Source organism: Vicugna pacos, chromosome 4, assembly GCF_048564905.1.
Source record: "Vicugna pacos chromosome 4, VicPac4, whole genome shotgun sequence".
Classification (NCBI taxonomy): domain Eukaryota; kingdom Metazoa; phylum Chordata; class Mammalia; order Artiodactyla; family Camelidae; genus Vicugna; species Vicugna pacos.
This window is the reverse complement of record NC_132990.1, coordinates 72867579-72885501: the sequence shown is the minus strand read 5'-3', so window position 1 is coordinate 72885501 and position 17923 is coordinate 72867579. Positions and strand designations below refer to the sequence as shown.

Here is a 17923-nt window from a genome sequence, read left to right as displayed (position 1 = left end):
ACTCCATTCCCTGCCTCTGGGAGCTGCAGCAAAGGTTCCCACAAATGCACAACTAAAGACCCCAAATGTTTGGGGTAGAAGAGCTTTTTGAGATCTAAGATTCCAGCTCCCCTCAGGAGAACCGGGAACTGGACGGATAAGGGTCTTTCCCTGGGTCACAGCAGCAGAATGGGGAAGACTGGAACCTGGGTGTGCTGACCTGGAGTTCTTTCCTTTTGTCGACTCAGTGGTGGGAACAACTCATTTCTTTTCAGGTTTTGAAGCCCCAGAAGTGTTGTGTGTGTGATTGTGTGTGTGTTTGTGGGGGAGGGGCAGGGGATCTTTGAGGAGGGCCATGAAGGCAGTTGGCTTTTTTTGTTTGTTTGTTTTGGGGGACATAATTAGGTTTATTTATTTATTTTTAATAGAGGTACTGCAGATTGAACCCAGGACCTCATGCATGCTAGGCATGCACTCTACCACTAAGCTATACCCTCCCTCTCCCAGCAGTTCTCTTGATATCACGGGTTGGGGGGGTGGGCAATGTGGATCAGCAAGATTCCAGACCAGGATGGGGCCTGTTCACTGAATTTGAAACGTCTGGGGCTCTTTGCCTTATGAATCCTTTGACCAAGAAAGGCTGGATAACACAGTGCCTCAGATCTGGGACAGCAGCCAGACTTGGGTTCAGTTCTATTGTTCACTAGCTGGGTGGCCTTGGATAAGGGGCTTAACCTCTTGGGTCCCAGTTTCCTTCTCAATAAAATGGGGACAATAATGGAACTGATCCCTTAGGGCTGATGTTACAGCATTTAGCATACAGTAGCTGCTAGGTAAGGGACAGCCATGTTTCATGATGGATTGTCAATGATCATTTATTGATTACTTTGTGAGCCAAAACACTTCATGTGCCTGTACCTCACTGAAATATCACCATTCCTCTGTATGACAGGTACTGTTATCATATTATAAGAAACATAAGGCACCTAACACCATCTGCACATAGGTGCTCACCAAAAGCTATAGCGCTCTTTTATCATGCAAAAGGGAAAAAAAGATCATGGAAAGGGCGCTTTACAAGGTATGAGGTGCTGCAGAAGTTTTTGTTACAATTATTACGTCACCCTTTGTGGTCATAATCCTTTATTCTGTAGAGCTACTGTGATGGTCCCTTAGTTACCGTGGCCATGGAAACGCAGCCTGCAGTTTTTGGTTGGATGGTTCGCGGGCTCCCCCTGGAGGCCATCTTCCGTTCCTGCAGTGGGACGACGGGGGCGGGCCTTTGAGTAGGGCGAGAGGGGAGCCGGGAGTTGTAGGCCACTGGCTGTGGTTGCCGTGGAGTGATGCACGCCGGGAGTTGTAGTTCTGGGGAGAGGCGGTTGGCGGCCCCAGACCCAGCTCCGGCCTCACCCGGATGGCTGCCGCGACGTGCGGCTGCCGGCCCTGGGGCTCGCTCCTCGGGCTGCTCGGGCTGGTTTCGGCCGCGGCCGCCGTCTGGGACCTGACATCGTTGCGCTGCAACTTTGGCTCCTTCTGCGAATGTGACTTCCGGCCCGATTTCCAGGGTGAGGAGCTGCGGGAGCCCAGACCTGAGGGGCCGGAGGACCAGGGAGCCCTCGGACCCCAGGGTTGCGCTGGGGCAGGACCTGGAGGATAGAACCGAGGGGCGGGGCTCCCAGGCTTCGGGACAGCCAGGGGCGGAAGTGGGGCCCGGTGTTGAGGGACCCTGAGAGCCTGGGGCACAGGACTTGGGACGAGGGTTTGAGGATGCCTGTTTGGGATCCAGGCAGAACCCTGCTAGGATGGAGAGAGGCCTTTGACAGCAGGGCTTTGCCGGGAAGCTTAGGCCTTCACACTGGACTGGCCGTCAAGGGAAAAGCCTGACTTGGGGATGGGCAGAGGTCTGGGACAGACCCTCTTGACAATTCGCAGCCATTTAGGGCTGAGCGCAATCCAGAGGGCCACCTGGTGGGGGCGCTGCCGAGCTGAGTCAGGCCTGAGGGTGGCTCCTGCGACAGAGACTTCAAGGGCCACATAGGCAGCTTGTAAAAACATCCCAGAACACAAGGATCCTAGACCAGCTTCCAGACACGACTCTCCTCCTGAACCTTTTCTGCGGTTATGTCCTCAGCTCTGACCTTGTCCTTCTTGTGGTCCTAGGACTTGAGTGTGACCTGGCCCAGCACCTGGCTGGCCAGCACTTGGCCAGAGCACTGGTGGTGAAGGCGCTGAAGACCTTTGTGCAGGACCCTGCTCCCACCAAGCCGCTGGTCCTCTCCCTGCATGGCTGGACAGGCACGGGCAAATCCTTTGTCAGCTCCCTGCTGGCACACTACCTCTTCCGGGGTGGCCTCCGCAGCCCCCATGTGCACCACTTTTCCCCACTCATCCACTTCCCCCACCCCAGCCAAATGGAGCGCTACAAGGTAGGCTGGTTGCATCCTGGACCACCATCCATCTGCAATGTGGGGTGCCAGACCTTAGGGAGGGAGGGAGTCCTGAGCCTAGAGAGGGGAATCACTTACTTGCTCTAGGCCACACAGCCACTTGGAGCCTCAGCCCTCTGGACCCATCCTGAACAGAGCTTGAGATGATCTACTCTACCTGGCAGGGAGTTCTTGCTTTAATTCCTGGGGGGGCAGTAATGGTACCCACCTGCCAGTGTTGTTGTGAGGGGCATGGAATTATATAATTGCAAGTATTATTATTTATGGAGCACTTACCTATGCCAGACAGTCTGCATAATCTCTCTGTAAAGCACTTAGCCCCAATTTGAGGCTCAGAGCAAGCAGTCAGGAAATGTCAGCTCTTACTACTACTGTTGTAGTTAATTGCAAAGTACCTTCCAGGCTGATATGTTTCAGCTGTCAACACTGTTGGGAAGATTCAGGGAGCAGGAAGGAGGCTTCTCTTTTTCTAGAAAGTGGTAGGTGTCAGGGAAGGAGCCCTGAACAGGCAGGTGCAGGGCCTGGGTCTGAGTCCTGTTCTCCTGCAGGCTTGTGTGAGCTTGGACAAGTCTCCACCCCGTTCTGGGCCATAGTTTCACCATGAGTCCCATTAAGGGATTAGTGCTCTCTGGGAGACCCCGTCTTCCTGGGAAGGAGATTTGTTCTTGCCTTGGGAAGACGTCTGGGGTTGGGGGAGTATCTCCAGACCCCCTCATACTCCTGCATCTCCCTCACAGAAGGATCTCAAGAGCTGGGTCCAGGGGAACCTCACTGCCTGCAGCCGCTCGCTCTTCCTCTTTGATGAGATGGACAAGCTGGCCCCAGGCTTGATAGAGGTCCTGCGACCTTTCCTGGGCTCCTCCTGGGTTGTGTATGGGACCAACTATCGCAAAGCCATCTTCATCTTCATCAGGTAGGGCCGGCTTTGCAGTGGGCGTGGCGCGGGGACCCGTGTCAGAGGGCTCAGCTACCCAGGCTTGGCCTGCGGTCCCACAGAATACTGTTCCCCCTGGGACCACTGGGGCCTTCCCAGAGTCCCCCACACTCTAGCTGGTGACACTGTCACTTGAGGTAGGTGACTTCCCTTTGATATTCTCAAAGCCAGTTCTGGGCTCAGTCTTCTAGATCCTCGTTTCTTTGTGGAACCCCTGCTGGGTTCAGAGTTTTTCCCTCTTGTGGCCAAGAGAACACAGGCCTGGGAAAAACAGGACTAGAGTTCAAGTCCCACCTCTAAGAGTCCCAGCTGTGTTTCCTCAGACAAACCACTTCACATCTCTGAGTTCCTACCTCCCCCTCTGAACAGCAGGGCCAATCCTAATGCCCCAGTGTCCTCCTAGAGGCTAGGTGAGGGAAAGTCAGTTAAGGGACGTAGAAGTGTTCTATAATCAGTGAAGTGCATGGCACCTATAGGTAGATTTCTAGGGGTCATGGTTATGGATACAAGCTCCAGAGAAGGGAAGTGGTTCCTGTGGTGTTTTCAGTGAGTTTGGCTCCTGCTGGTACTGGGTTGGGTCCCCAGGCTCAGGTCATGTGAGATGGCACGTGGGAAGCAAGGGCTAAATCCTGCCCTCCCTGTCTGAGTCTCAGCCTATGCCCCCCCCCCCCCGGTTTTAGCAACACTGGTGGTGAGCAGATCAACCAGGTGGTGTTGGAGGCATGGCGCAGCCGCCGGGACCGCGAGGAGATCCGGCTGCAGGAGCTGGAGCCGGTCATCTCCCAGGCAGTGCTGGACAACCCGCACCGTGAGTTCAGCCGAGGACCCCAGCCCTGGGTGGCTTCCAGACTGGGGCCTCACACCCAGATCATGCCCAGGGATAGCCTGGGCAACGCAGGGTGGGCCAGGTTTCCCCGGGTCTGGTACTCTGCCCAGTGACCCAGTACTTCCCAGCTCAGGCTTTGGCGCTCAGGGTAGTCAGACAGACTCCCTGAGCCCAACACCTGGAAGGTGGCTGAGAGGATTAAGACCAGTGCCCGCACTTCCTTCCGCTGGGGATGAGGACCCAGCTCGTCCAGGTGAAGCACAGCCTCTTCCCATCCCTCCTTCCTGCAGATGGCTTCTGGCGCTCGGGAATCATGGAAGAGCATCTCCTGGACGCCTTGGTGCCCTTCCTACCGCTCCAGCGGCACCATGTGCGGCACTGTGTTCTGAATGAGCTGGCCCAGCTGGGCCTGGAGCCAAGGGATGACGTTGTCCAGGCTGTGCTGGACAGCACCACCTTCTTCCCTGAGGAGGAGCAGCTCTTTTCCTCCAATGGCTGCAAGACTGTGGCTTCCCGAATTGCCTTCTTCCTCTGACTCTCCAGGTGGCTTCCTTATCCTCCTCTACCTGACCAGGCCATGCAGGAAAGCCCTGAGGCCTCTGCCAGAGGTCCCTGCCCTGAGCCTCCTGGAGAGTGGGACCCAGAGCACAATGTGAACTTGAGGAGGGGTGTTGCCCAGGCCATGAGACGGAAGGCCCAGGCAGGCCCCAGCCACTTAGCAGAGAGCATTTTGGCTTTTGCTTCCTTCCTCAGGGAGACCACTGGTCACCGCAGAACTTCAATGAGCCTTGAGCTCACCCTCCAGCCTGAGCCTTCTTAAAATGTGAATTATAACTCAGGGATGGTGGCTGGTGCCTGCTCCCCCCTTCGGTTGGTTACTCTCAGCCCTTGTTCCGGCACCACACCCCACCCTTCCATCCCACACCCTGTGGCCCAGTACTGTAAAGCCAGGCTGAGACTTCTGTCTCCAGGAATAGAGGGACTCAAGCTGCCACTTGGGCTTGGCTTTTCAAATTTTTTATTTTGTAAAAGAAGAGAACAAATACAATAAATTCAGCCATGGGACCAGAGGAACTTTGGCTGAGTTCTCACTGCTCTGGAAGGAGGCTGCTTTGCTGAGTGCCAGTGTGTTGCGGGGGTCAGACTCTCTCCAATCCCTGGCAAGAAGAGAGGGGGCTGAGTGGTCCCTTCGGAGAGCAGGGTGACTGCTAGGGCTGGGGTTCTATTTCAGGCCCTGGGTGGCCTGGGTATTGCTGAGACTTGGGCTCAGTCCCCAGTTGACCTTGGTCTTGCTGGAGCCTGGGTTCACGCTCTGGGCTCCAGCTCTGGGAAGCCTTGGACTTGCTGGACCTCTGGCTCTGGCCCTGGCCTTGGGTGACCTCAGTGTTGCAGGGGCTCCAACTTCGGTCATAGAAAGTCTTGGTCTTGCTGGAACTTTGGATCAGTCCCCAGCTCTGGTCCTGTGTGGCATCAGCCTTTCTGAATCCCCAGTTCCAGCCATAGGCACCCTTGGCCTTTCTGAACCTCTGCTTTGAGCCCTGGGTGGCTTTAGTCTTGTTGAACTTTTGCCTGGGGCCCTGGGCGGCCTCGATCCCACCGGGCCTCTGGCTCTGGGCGGCCTTGGTCCCACCGGGCCTCTGGCTCTGGGCGGCCTTGGTCCCACCGGGCCTCCGGCTCTGGGTGGCCTCGGTCCCGCTGGGCCTCCAGCTCTGGCCCTGGGCATATTTGGATTTTCTAGGGCTGTGGCTCAGGTTTAGGTCTTCCCTGTTGTCCCCCAAGTCTGAGGACTGTGTCCTTAGCAGTGAGGAGTCAGAGAATGTCACAGCAGTGGTCGAGGTGCTCTTGTATTCCTGGCAGGTAGTGGACATCTCCATTTCTGACATGGATGTGGTCCTGCCTGGGAAGGATGTGCCGAGAGCGCCCGTCAGGCTGCCTTCCCCAGACAGCTCCAGGAAAGGTAGGCTTCCAAGCTTCACCCTTGCCTATATCCCAGAGGCCTTGCAAGGCCAAGGGGAAGTCCTGCCAGATCACGTCCACCCAGCCCTCCTGGCACCCTGGGCCCTGCAGGTGGTTCAGGGCTGTGAGATAAGGGGGAGATACCGAGGGTCCCGCTTGCCCAGGCCTGGCCTCTACTCTGCTGGCCGCCCCTTGCCCTCTGCATTCCAGCCGCCACCAACAGCCTGCAGGGCCCTATCCCACTGCCTACAGCAGTTGCTCCTGCTCCACCCCTCCCATGCGCGGCTAACCCCTCTTCCCCCGGGTCTTGGAAGCCCTCCCTGACCCCCTAAAGGGGGCTAAATGCACCCACAGCCCCCTAGACTTCCCTCCACAGTACGTCTCCACCATCCTGCTTCTGTGTTTCCTTGTGTGCCTTCTTCCCTTCAGGACCAAGAGCTCCTCCCTGGGGCAAGGACTGTGCCATTCATGCTGTAACCAGCGCCCAGCACAGGCCCAGCCCCGGGACGCTCCACGCATTTGCTGGATGGCAGGAAGGGGGCTGGCGGCTGCCGCTTCCATCCCTCCCCCTGACCGCCCACAGCTGCTGTGGGGACTCTGAGCAGCATTCCTGGGTGTTTCACTTTTGCCCCCTCCACGCTGGCGCCTGGAAGGATTGGGGGTAGAAGCTCCCTGGTTGTGCACAAGGTTGGTGGGCTTATTTCAGGGAGAGGTCAAGGGGGCAGAGAGAAAGGGGCAGGACTAAAGCGGGAGCGGGCAGCAACTCTGCCCCGCAGTGAGAGCTGGCCTCCCAGGCAGTGCGCTGGGCATCGCCGAGGGCTCCCTGTGCCCTCTGCACGGCTGGGATGAGTGCCCCTGTCTCGTAGTCACACAGCTGTAAGCAGCGGAGCCCAAATCCACAGGAGTCTCTGGCCCCTGACCGTTGCCTGCCCTGCTGCTTCGGCTCACTCAGATCTTACAGGGGGACTTACAGCCCCAGACGGAGCCCGAAGAGGTCTGGTCAACATAGCTGTCGGTCAGGGACCTCTCCTTGCTGGGGGCCGGCTCCAGCTTCTCCTCCTAGGGCAAGAGACAGGCTGGGCGGTCACAGGCTGCCAGAGGCCCTGGGCCAGTAGCCGCAGCTCTGGACTCCCTGAGGGTGGCAGGTTAGGGCTGGATGGGGACATGGAGAGGTTGGACAGGAAGGGGTGGCCAGGCTAGTCAGGTGTGTTGCTGTGAGGAAAGCAGCACCAAGGGGCTGCTGGGGTCTCCGTTTCCCCATTTGCAAAATGCAGATTAGTTCCGGTGTTGGGCAGGCGTCTGTAAACAGGGCTACACCCTGGGGAATAGCTTGGGAGAAACAGGAGCTTCTCTGTCCTCATGTGCTTCATCCCCTGCACATCTGGGAGGGAACTTGCGCCTGTCCAGGGCACTGAGCTAAGCTGCAGAGAAGCAGGGACTCCACAGCCCAGGCTCTTGGCTGCTGGCCACACCTACAGGTGAGGGGAATGTATGGGAGGGAGATGGGGGGCCGGCAGAGCTGCAGGGCAGACACAACACCTCCCTGAGGGAGGGAGCCCACTGTGACTCAGCTGGTTACACAGACTCAAGTTCTGTACTTCTGTATTCCAATGTGAGCTGGGAAAACATAGAGCTCACTTTTTCCATTTCTAGCAAAAGATGCTAGTACCCCGTTTATTTTAATGGCATAAAGTCTCCTTTGAACACAAATATACTTGCTGTCCGTCAGCGGTCAAGTGGATAAATAAATTGTGGGGTATTCACAGGATGGAACTGTCCACAGTAATGAGAAGGAGCAGGCGGCTTGCATGCATCTCACAAACTTGGGTGCTTAATGAAAGAAGCCAGAGGCAGAGGGCATGCTGTGTTTGTCCTCCGTTGGAAAGAACAGGCCCACTCATCTATGGTGTTAGGAATCAGAGCAGCCTCATGGGGTGCACTGAGCTGAGGGAGGGGCCTAGAAGGGGGCCTGAGGGGCTTCTGGGGAGCTGGGAATGTGTTCTTTCTTGATCTGGAGAACTTGGTTTGTGAAAATTCATCCAACAGTTCACTTATGATTTGTGTACTTTTCTATATTTATGTTCCATTCAATAAAAAGTTTTTAGAAATGAATTTAAGAGTGAAGAAAATTCCGCACAAGTGGCCAGTGCACACAGCAGAATTCATGAAGGTGAGGGTGGACAAAGGGTGGGAAGGCCTTTCTCTGTGAGGGGCCCACATCCTCACATGCTCTCCTTCAGGTGTACCCCTTGTGGGTACCATCCCTGTCTCACAGCAAGATGTCCCCAGCCCAAGTCACACAGCTGAGTGGTAGCAGAGCTGGGCCCAGAAGCCAGCCTCTAGCCTGCCTGCCTCCCTCAGCCCTGGCTTGGGGTCCACGCCACCCCAGACCTTAAGGGCACCCAGCCCTGGCGTGTGGCCCACTCACCTCTTTCTCCTCAGGGGCCTCAGCCTCTAACTCTGGGCGTTCTGGCTTTGCCTGCAGGGACTGGCGAGTGGCCTCCCACTCTTTGGAGGTCTCGAACAAGGGCTGTTCCAGCTTCCATGAGAGCCACAGGGCCTGGGCCTTCTGGCGCTCTAGTTCCCGCTCCTTGAGCTGCCTGCCAACCAAGACCCCAGAGTGCTGGGTAGGCCTCCCTGACTCACTCCACCATCCCCAGGACTGGCCAGTGGCCTGAGAAGGCATTCCGGGCCAGAGGCGCCTTGAGCCTCAGCCGTTCCCCCTCCCCTGGCCTGGGGGGCCCTGCTGGAGAAACTTACCCCATGATATCTTGAGGGGTGCTGGCCTGCAGGCTGCTCTCCACCACCCGATCCAGCAGCAACCTGGCCAGGTGGGCCACCTGGCTGCCAAGCACCTCCTCCACTGACATGCCAGGGAAAAGACTGGCCATCAGCGGGAGCACCTGCCAGGAAAGAGGGTGACCGGAGTCAGGTGTGGGCCAGGACGGGGGCAGAGGTGTGGAGCCGCCCTGTCCTCGCAGAGTCCCTTCTCTGTGCTGAAGGAGGAAGGGGTTACAGATTGTCACTTTTAAAGGGCAGGGCCCTTTTGCCCAGAACTATCAGATTCTCTGAGGGAGGGCTGGTGGTGAGTCTGCCCAGGGGTTCTGGAGCCAGCCAGATGACAGTCTGAGCTCCATGCTGTATGACCTGGGCCAAGGGTACTGACTTCTCTGAGCCTTACCCTCTTTGCTCTGTGATAATAATGCTACCTGCTGAAGAGGGTTAAACAGGTAGATGCAAGCTGAAGTGGTTAGAACCATGCCTGGCACATAGAAAAGGCTCCGGCATCAGCAGCTCTTACTACTGCTAGGAAAGCAGATTTCTTTTGGGGACAGGAAGTATCTTTAGGCAGCTAGGGGTATTGACTCTGAAGTCCACTCTCCTGGCCCGGCAGGAACATACCTTTGGTAGCTTGGGGTCAAGGAGCAGGACAGTGGCAACATCCTGGCGGGCCCCAAAAATGTTCTGCAAGAGCTGCCGGCTCCTGGCACGGTACAGGTAGTACTGGGCCTTCTGGGGATTGTGCTGGATGGCCACTGAGAAGTGGCTCTCTGCCTTCTGGAACTGCCTGCAGGACAGGGTGGGCCACAGGCTGCTCTGAGCTGGGCCACCTTGAGGGGATGGAGGTTTCTGGACCTCACCGGGGAGTTTGGGCAAAACCAGGCTGGTCTCTGCTCCCTGCCACCATCCCTATCTTGATGGGGCCAACACTTAAATGCTAGTGTAAAACTCCAATGTAAGTGGACATTTTTATAATCTTGGAGTAGGGAAGGGCTTTCTGAGAATGTCATAAACCCAGGAGGTAAAAATGAAAAAAATTATTTGACTGTGGTTAATTTGTGGTATTACGTAGCAAAAACACCACAAAGGAAAGCAGTAAAGAGGGAAGATATATTTTGCCACACAGGGCAGATGATAAGCTAATTTTCCTAGCCTACAAAGAACTCATCACCAAAAAGATTATTTTAATGAACAATTTAACAGCAAAATGAGCAAAATATTTGGGCAGGCCATAATGGCTTTACGAAGGATGCTGTACTGCAATGGCAATTTAAATATGCAAAATCAATCCACAGCAAAAGCATTTTTTTGTGCTCACTAGATTAGCAAAGTTGAAAAACAGTCTTAATACTTTGTGCTAGGGAGACTTGGGGAAACCAAGACTCTCCTTTATGGGGGGAAGTTTATGTTAGTTCATTGTTTTTAAAGAACAATTGGGTATTATCTTTTAAAATATTAAAATTCCACACTCTTTAACCCAACAATTTAACTTCTAGCAATCTAATTACGGCATTATTAGTATGAATGCATGAAAACATATGTCCTGGGTGCTCATTACCGCATTATTTATAATAAAAAACTGAAAACAGCCCAAATGTTCATCAGTAGACTGTTGTCTAAAGACATTAATCGTGGGACTGCCACAGAATGGAATACTTTCAAACAATAAAAGAGAATGAGGTAGTTCTATAATGCCGTGGGAAGTAAAAAAGCAGGTAAAAGATCAGCTTAGCATGCTCTCACTTTTGTAAAATGATAGCAGTTGTTAATATATGCATAGAAATCAATCTGGAGGAATCTTCGCTAAACGTATAGGGGTAGGGGAGGCTTTGGGAGGTAGATACTTGAAGGATCTTTCATGTTCTGAGTTATATGTTACTGAAAGCGAAATTACCATAACAATAGAGAAAAAGTGAGGTGAAGGGTTTTTAGTGAAAACTTGGTAAATAACATCGATATTTAAGAGCCTTACGTGGGAGAGCAGCGACATCTTAACCCCGGGATCTCAGCAGGAGGCTACATCCCAAACGCTCCCAGGCCCGGGCCCCGCCCCGCCCCCGGCCCCGCCCACAGCCCGCGCGCACCTGCTTCTCTGCTCGCAGAAGCCCAGCTTCTCCTGCAGCAGACCCATTCGCAGGTTGGCGCCCTCGTCCCTCGGGCTCAACGCCAGCGCCTGCTGGTAGTCCGCCTCAGCAAAGGTCAGGTTGCCCAGCTGGAAGAAGCAATCTGGAGACCGGGGACCAGGGGCAGGAGCTGGGTGGGCCCCCAATCCCAAGGCCCAGGAGCCCCAGCCCAGCCTGCTCCACCCCCAGGGGGCGGGGCCTGCAATTGGCGGCTGATAGCACCCGTGGGTTGTCGCAGAGGTTTCCGTGTCTCTGGGCACCTTTTCCCAGCTGAATGATCCCGTGCACTTTGAAGGCCTATAGCCAGATTATCTAAGGCAACATTTCTCAAAAGCATCTGTGGGACACTGAACTCTTAAGTGTTCCCTCTTTCCCGCCTTCTCTCCCTCCCTCAGGGCCCTCAAGGGAGGAGCCCAGGCCATAGGCAGATGAGGGGCTCACGCCGAGACAGCCCGACCCAGCTCACCGCCGCGGTTGATATAGAGGCCTTTCTCCTTCTGCTCGTCCTTGAGCGCCTTGTTGAGCAGCAGCACACTCTCCTGGTAGGCGCCCTGCATGTAGCAGTGCACCGCGAAGTCGTTGTAGGCCAGCAGCAGTTGGCGCTGCGCCTGCTGCACCAACTCCTTCTGGGACTCGGTCATCATGTCCAGTGCTTTCAGGAAGTCCTCCACGGCAGCATCAAACTCCCGGAGCCGTCGGTACATGGTGCCCCTATGGGGGAGGGACATGAGGGCCAAAGTGCCCCCATCGACTAGGGGTGGCTGTGGCTCTGGGCCCTCTTGACTTGCGGAGGTGGGGGGGGGCACTTCATGCACTAGTTTGGCCTGTGGGGCTCCTGGATTGCCACTCAGAGAACCTGCTAGCCACTGGTAATTTTACTTTTCTTAAAAATAGCTTCCTTCTTTGTTTTTGGGAGCCATGTGTGTGCCAGCCTTTATGTTAAGGACTTTTTGTACACAGGACAGATGTTTCACCTCCAGTATTTATGAAAGAACCCAGGCTTAATGAAGTTAGATGGCCCAGAATGAGGTGGTGAGTCCTTTTTTGGGGGAAGGGGCCTAGATTCAAACCCAAGCCCCGTCCACTGAGCTGGGCTGAGCCTCCCAGTGTAAACTGCTTAGCAGACCTGGGGGTCTAGGATTCCTGGGTTAACAGGCTGCTGCCTGTCCTTCTTCCAGGGGCAGTAGCAGAGACCACCTCCCACGATCCCTGGACCCCAGTGAGGAGTAGGGAAAGATTATTAGAGGCTAGGTGGGGAGACTGAGGCCTGGGAACAGTTAAGGGCTCTCCTGAGATCACACAGAACCTCTGAAGCAGGGCAGGGCCTGGGACCCAAGACAAACATCTCCCCACCGAGTACCGGAAGACAAAGAGGCTGGGGTCTAGAGGGTTGTTCTCGATGGCACAGTTGATGCACTGCAGTGCGTGTTGCAGCTTGCCCTGCACGGCCAGGATCCCAGCATCTTGGCGAGCCTGCTGGGCCTGGCCCACCATCACCTTGAGCAGCACTTTGGCCTGTGGGTGCTTGGGGTCCAACAGCAAGGCACTGTGTAGGTCTTGATAGCAGAGGTTGGGCTGCAGGGGGCCAGGGAGGGCATCAGCGGTGCAGGCCAAGCTGAACCCTGTCCTGCCCAGGGTGGGGAGGCAGGCCCCTGTTGAGGCCCTTCTCTGGGCAGGCCAGCAACATGTCACCCATCTTCAGTGGTCCCACATTGCTGTTCTGCCTCTTCTGTGTCTTGAAGGAGGAAGGAAGCATTGTGGGAAAATCCCGTCCAAGGCCCCATCTGTACTGGCCCTTTCCAGATGTAACCTCAGGTGAGCCAGATCAGAATGTAGAATGAGGTTATAAATGCCTCCTCCTTGGAGGACTTCTCTGAGGCTCATTCAAGGTCAGGGGAGGATTTGGTACCCTGACCGTGACTGTCATGTCCTCCCTATCCTCTGTACACCCTCCTCCATTCCCCTGACCTTTAAGCCAAAAACAACTCTAACCAAGAGCAGATGCAGGCTTGGGCATGAGCAGAAAATATCCCCAGGCAAATGCCTTCCACTGGGTGGGGATGTCAGTCAGTCAGTCAACAAACAGTTTTAGCAAGCACCCCATGTCCTGGAGGGTAACTGGTTGGAGGGTGAGTGAGGCAGTGTGGACAACAGGTATGAGTAGAAGTTGGGAGGGGGAACATCGCAGAGGCTGGGGCAAGGCTTTGGAATAGGTGGACTTGGTTCAAGGGTAGCACCACTGAGAACTGGCTGTGTGACCTTGGGCAAGTTTCCCAGGCCCTCTGGACCTCATTTGTGAAAAGAGGACAATGGCTTGTACCTACCTCCAAGGGTTACTGCCAACCTTAGAGATAAGCATGAGTAAAGCATTTAGAACGTGACTTTGCAACACAGGAAGCAGCTAAAATCCCAACAGTCAACAATAATCATCCATAATTACTAGTCGCCTCCCTTCGAAGGAGACCTCCCACTGACTCATCTGTGGGCCACAGAAGCCCAACTCCCAGCATAGGGAGGTTCATGGTTCCAGCACTTTCAGGGCACCCCACCTGGTGAGCTGAGGTGAGCCCCATCCAATCGGCCCACCTTGTTCCTCCCTGTCCTGAGTCCCCTCCTGGCCCCTAGCACCCAGGCTAAGCTGGAACACTAGGCATTGTTCTGGGTGCCTCCCTTTCCCTTGTGCTCACCCACCAGTCAGTCTTTGGTCCTGCTTTCAAAGGTCTGTGGGGCTTGCCCCCTCCTCACCACCCTCGTGGACACTCCCCAGCCCCCCTTCTCTCCAGATGGATGGCACCCAGGTTACTGGTTTCCATACTTGCCCCCCTCCCCAGCCCATATCTCCCTTGGCAGCCTGAAGGATCTTTCCTAAGTCCATTGTCCTAGGGAGCACCCTTTGGAGCTCCTGCTGTCCCCAGGAAGCAGTCAGGGTCCTCCTGGGTTCACAAGACCCCACCTTATTCCTGTAGTCCCTCCTCCCTTGTGACCCAGTCTTCTATCTAATGGATGCCTGGGGGCCCCTGATGGTGCTCCATGCAATTGTAAAATCATTCTTTGTGTAATTATCTGCTTAGGGCCGGCTCCCTTGGGCTGGGAAGTGCGGGCAGGGATGGCAGAGGTCTCTCATCTCACGGTTTCTGGGGCAGGCGCAGGCCTGGCACAGAGCCAGGGCTGAGTGACAGTGGAACAACTACCGACTGGGCATGAGTGGTCAGCGCGGTTGGGGCCTCTGCCCAGGGAGGACACTGCCCCCACCACACTTGGGGATGTGGCTTCAGGGCTGGCTGACAGCCTAGCCATCTCCTGTAATCTCAGCACCCAGACAGGCAGGGGGCCACCCTTGGCCCCGCCCTCCCCGCTCTACCTTCTGGAAGAAGTTGTAGAGCCTGGCCCGGAGGATGTAGACATCGGGATTGGTTGTGCCATACTTCACCTCCTTGGTGACGAAGGAGAGGCATTCATGATGCCGTCTGAGAGCCAGGAGACAGGCCATGCTGAGGACAGAGGGCGGAGGTGCTCTGTCTGCCGGGTGGGAGGGGCAGGAAGGGGCTGCTTGGGAGAACGAAGGCCAGGAGGATGGGCCAGGGCGCTTACCATCGATAACGGAAGCAGGACTTCTCAGGCTGGAGCTCAGAGGCTTGCGAGAAGACATTCAGGGCATCCAGAAAGGCACATTGCTCGAACAGGCACTGGCCCTGGGGACACAGAGACCAGTGACTTCTGCTTATGACCTGGGCCCTGCAGCACCCACGAGATGGAGGGCGGTAACATTGTAGGGGGGGTGGTGAGGGAAACGGGCAGAGATAAGAGACAGGGACAGAGCCCTCTAGATATGGGAGAGATTTTAAGAGACAGAGACATAGAGATGGAGAGAGATACAGAGCTGGGGAGACAGCAAGAGGCAGAAATATATAGCTGGGGAGAGAGACAGCAATACCGACATAGGAACAGAGAAAAAGAGAGAAAATCTGGGAAGTGGACAAGAACAGCAGATCTAACAGTAACAGTCTCCAGCCTGGACCAGGGCTCTGGGTGCCAAGCCTCGTGTTAAATAACTGAACTTGTTATCTTACTGGGTCTAGCTAACATACCAAGGTTAGATGAAGAACTGAGGCTCAGAGAGGTGAAGTAACCTTTCCAGGGTCACACAGGAAGCAGCACGACTGGACTCAGGACCCCAACAGACAGATTAAGTGTGTGGTCTGGTTTTAAGAAAGTTTCTTTTCCATAATTGAATAATTATTGACATTAAAAACAAAGACATCCAATTTGTCAAAATGGGAAAAAAAGTCAGGACTTTGCTGGTATCTTATGGTTTAATATCATCTTTATTTTGCATTGCAAATGCAGGGCACCATTACCTTTTTAGTGCTTAGAGCCTCCAGACTCTAGGCCTGTGCTGCCCAGCACAATAGCCACCAGCTTCCTGTGGCTATACATATTCAAAGTGATTAATATTATATACAATTTTAAAATGAGTTCCTCAGTCACACTCACCACATTTCAAGGGCTCAACAGTTTTTGTGTGGCCAGTGGCTACCAGACTGGACAGTGATGGGTGACCATCATCATTACTGCAGAAAGCTCTATTGAACAAAACTGAACCCAGCCCTGGCAGTAAACCAACTTGGGATGTGGAAGAGGTCATGGGAGGGGCAGCAGATGGGGATATAGACACAGAGACAAGGAGGTCCCCAGGGAGTCAGAGCTGGTCCCAGGAGCAAGGAAAGCCCCCCATAGCTGGGGGAGGAGCCAGCAGGCAGGGGTGAGAGGTGGGTGTCTTGTGTGGGCCTGGGGCAGCCCCAGGCACCTTCAGGTAAAGCACAAAGGTGAGCCGCTCCAGGTAATCGGTGTTGTCTGCCTGGGAGTAGGCCCTTCGCAGGTTCTGGGCAGCCGAGGAGAAGTCACAGAGATGGATGTAGGCCTCGGCTCTTAAGGCATAGAATTCTACCTGAGGGAAAGGGGACTCAGGCTGCATTCCCCTCCCCACAGTCAGCCCTGAGGCTTGACGCTCAGCTACCAGCAGGGACTTGGTGGCCCTGAGAGGAGAGGACTGACAGGTAGGATAGTGAGGGGGAAGTGTGTGCCAGCAAGTACCCATGCCTACCCAGGCCCTCTCCCTCACCAGCTGGGAGTCCAGGTGGAGGGCACGGGAGAAGAACAGCACGGCCACCTCCCAGTCTTCTTGCTCCAAGCACTGATGGCCTTGATGGTAGCTGCGGGCAGGGGCGCAGGCAGAATGACTGGCCCTGACTCGGGGCCAGCCCAGGGCATACAGCTGGGGCTTCGGGAGTTGGGTGGGGTGGGGTGGATCTTGGGTAGAGAGACAAGAGGGGTAGACAGAGACGCAGGGACAGGAGGGCATTCTTGGAGCTCCTTCAGGCCAGCAGCCTTTTATCTGTTGAGGTGGAAGAGCCCTGTTATACAGCTGAGCTCACTGAAGCCCAGGGAGGGGGAGTAACTGGCCCATGGCTGCACACTGTGTCAGTCAGTGGTTGTACAGGGTAGGAAACTGGGACCCCAGAATGAGGTAGTCACTCACTACTCCTTGACTTTGAGGTGCACTGTTAACCCCGTGGACTTTGGCTTTATATCATCAAAGTTCTGGAACACCTGGCTGGTCCCAAAGATGCGCTGTAGGGTCCCCTTTAGGACTGGGATCACCCATGGCTTTGGGATGTGCTGTGAGGGAGCCTGGTCAAGCCACAGAACATCCTGGAACCAAGTGACAGCAAGCTGGAGCAGACCTCAGAGACAACCCCTACTCCCCTCACGCACAGGTATTTCACAGGATGGGGAGGCAGGAGGCACAGTCTGGGGTCTGGTGGTACTCCCAGCCCCATTCCCCTTAAACTCTCTCCAGACCTGCCTCTTGCTCTTATGGTCAAGGTCTCACGGTCACACAGCCCTCTGCTCTCCTCCTGGTTGCCCTCAGCTTCTACCTCCAGCTACTGACACCCAAAACTGTCTGCAGCCCAGGCCCTGCCCTAAGCCACAGGCCCTAGGGGACCAGCAGCTTCTTGCACATCCTGTGGGACCCTCACACCCACCACGCCAAACTGAGCATCTCACCTGACTTCTGTTCCAGGCTTTCCCACGGCAGTTAGTCTACCTTCTCCATCAACCACCCAAGCCAAAGACCTGTGTCCCACCAGTCCTTAAGTCCTGTCTACCTCACTTCCTAAAGATTTCTTAAATCCCTCCTCTTCTCTCCTTTCATCTGGGCCAATCCCGTCTCTGCCTGTATGCCAGCTCCGGCCACCCCTCCGACCTCCCCACCAGTTACATGTTCTAAACCCTCTGTTCTTTGCACAGCGGCCAGGGACTTTGTTGAATTGCACAACTGATCTTGCCTCTTCCATACTTAAAACCTTTCTTGCTAACCCAGACGTGGTCTCTTCTCTCTTGACCCTCTGCCTTCGCTTTAGCTTTCTCACGCACCTCTCTAGAGTCTGTCATGAGGCCCCTTCCAGGAGGACCTCGGGGGCCTGGGCCGGCTCCCTCACGGCCCTCGCTTGCCTCCTGGCCCTGATGGGTGACGTTGCTAGGCACCATCTCCGAGACGACCACAGGCTCCGCCCCCTAGCCACGCCCTCGGATTCCAAGGAATCCAATCCCCGGAATCCAATCTCAAACGCAGCGGGAAGGAGGTTAGTAAATTTTAAGTAGCTGGGGAGGTCGAGGTCTACCCCGGCGAAAGAAATTGCCGGGTTTCTGCAGCGAAGGAGGGCCACAGCTGGGGCCAGAACCAGGTTCCCTCCTCCCCATCCAGAGGTCAATCAAAGGCTCCCCGAGCCCCACAACAAATGCCGCAGAACACGCTGACGCCGCGCCGCGGAATGTGCGGAGACGCCCAGACACCGCTGCCACCCCGCCACTT

At 55.4% G+C, this 17923-nt stretch overlaps 2 protein-coding genes across 4 annotated transcripts; one reads left to right on the top strand and one right to left on the bottom strand.

Moving 5' to 3' along the window:
• Positions 1–1321: 1321 nt before the first annotated feature.
• On the top strand, positions 1322–8254 carry TOR2A (torsin family 2 member A). 3 transcript variants are annotated; one of them, XR_012072279.1, is made up of 7 exons: positions 1322–1544; positions 2140–2405; positions 3164–3339; positions 4041–4168; positions 4477–4729; positions 6044–6143; positions 6572–8254. XR_012072279.1 is itself a non-coding variant. In XM_072960164.1 (6 exons), exons 1-5 carry the CDS (start codon positions 1394–1396, stop codon positions 4719–4721), a joined length of 966 nt encoding a protein of 321 aa, XP_072816265.1. In that variant the 5' UTR covers positions 1322–1393; the 3' UTR covers positions 4722–4729; positions 6044–8254. The 3 variants fall into 3 exon arrangements, 2 of the variants coding, with proteins under 2 accessions (XP_072816265.1, XP_006205549.1); XM_072960164.1 differs by having other exon boundaries at positions 6044–8254; XM_006205487.3 differs by lacking the exons at positions 6044–6143; positions 6572–8254 and having other exon boundaries at positions 1324–1544; positions 4477–5256.
• On the bottom strand, positions 5188–17878 carry TTC16 (tetratricopeptide repeat domain 16). Its single transcript, XM_072960161.1, has 14 exons — positions 17485–17878; positions 16586–16758; positions 16169–16259; positions 15854–15994; positions 14638–14738; positions 14408–14537; positions 12407–12621; positions 11513–11757; positions 11008–11149; positions 9545–9710; positions 8903–9045; positions 8571–8742; positions 7114–7201; positions 5188–6083 (listed from the first exon to the last, which is right to left on the bottom strand). The coding sequence occupies exons 1-14, from the start codon at positions 17596–17598 to the stop codon at positions 5395–5397; spliced, it is 2610 nt and encodes an 869-aa protein (XP_072816262.1). The 5' UTR covers positions 17599–17878; the 3' UTR covers positions 5188–5394.
• Between the last annotated feature and the right edge of the window lie 45 nt (positions 17879–17923).

Bases quoted from the DNA above. Each gene is read 5' to 3' on its own strand.
- TOR2A (XM_072960164.1), top strand. From the start codon at position 1,394: ATGGCTGCCGCGACGTGCGGCTGCCGGCCCTGGGGCTCGCTCCTCGGG. The intron at 2,406-3,163 runs GTAGGCTGGTTG...TCTCCCTCACAG, and splicing joins GCCAAATGGAGCGCTACAAG to AAGGATCTCAAGAGCTGGGT. The intron at 4,169-4,476 runs GTGAGTTCAGCC...TCCTTCCTGCAG, and splicing joins AGTGCTGGACAACCCGCACC to ATGGCTTCTGGCGCTCGGGA.
- TTC16 (XM_072960161.1), bottom strand. From the start codon at position 17,598: ATGGTGCCTAGCAACGTCACCCATCAGGGCCAGGAGGCAAGCGAGGGC. The intron at 11,150-11,512 runs GTGAGCTGGGTC...CCCGGTCTCCAG, and splicing joins CCTCTATATCAACCGCGGCG to ATTGCTTCTTCCAGCTGGGC. The intron at 9,046-9,544 runs GTATGTTCCTGC...CTTTCCTGGCAG, and splicing joins TTGACCCCAAGCTACCAAAG to GTGCTCCCGCTGATGGCCAG.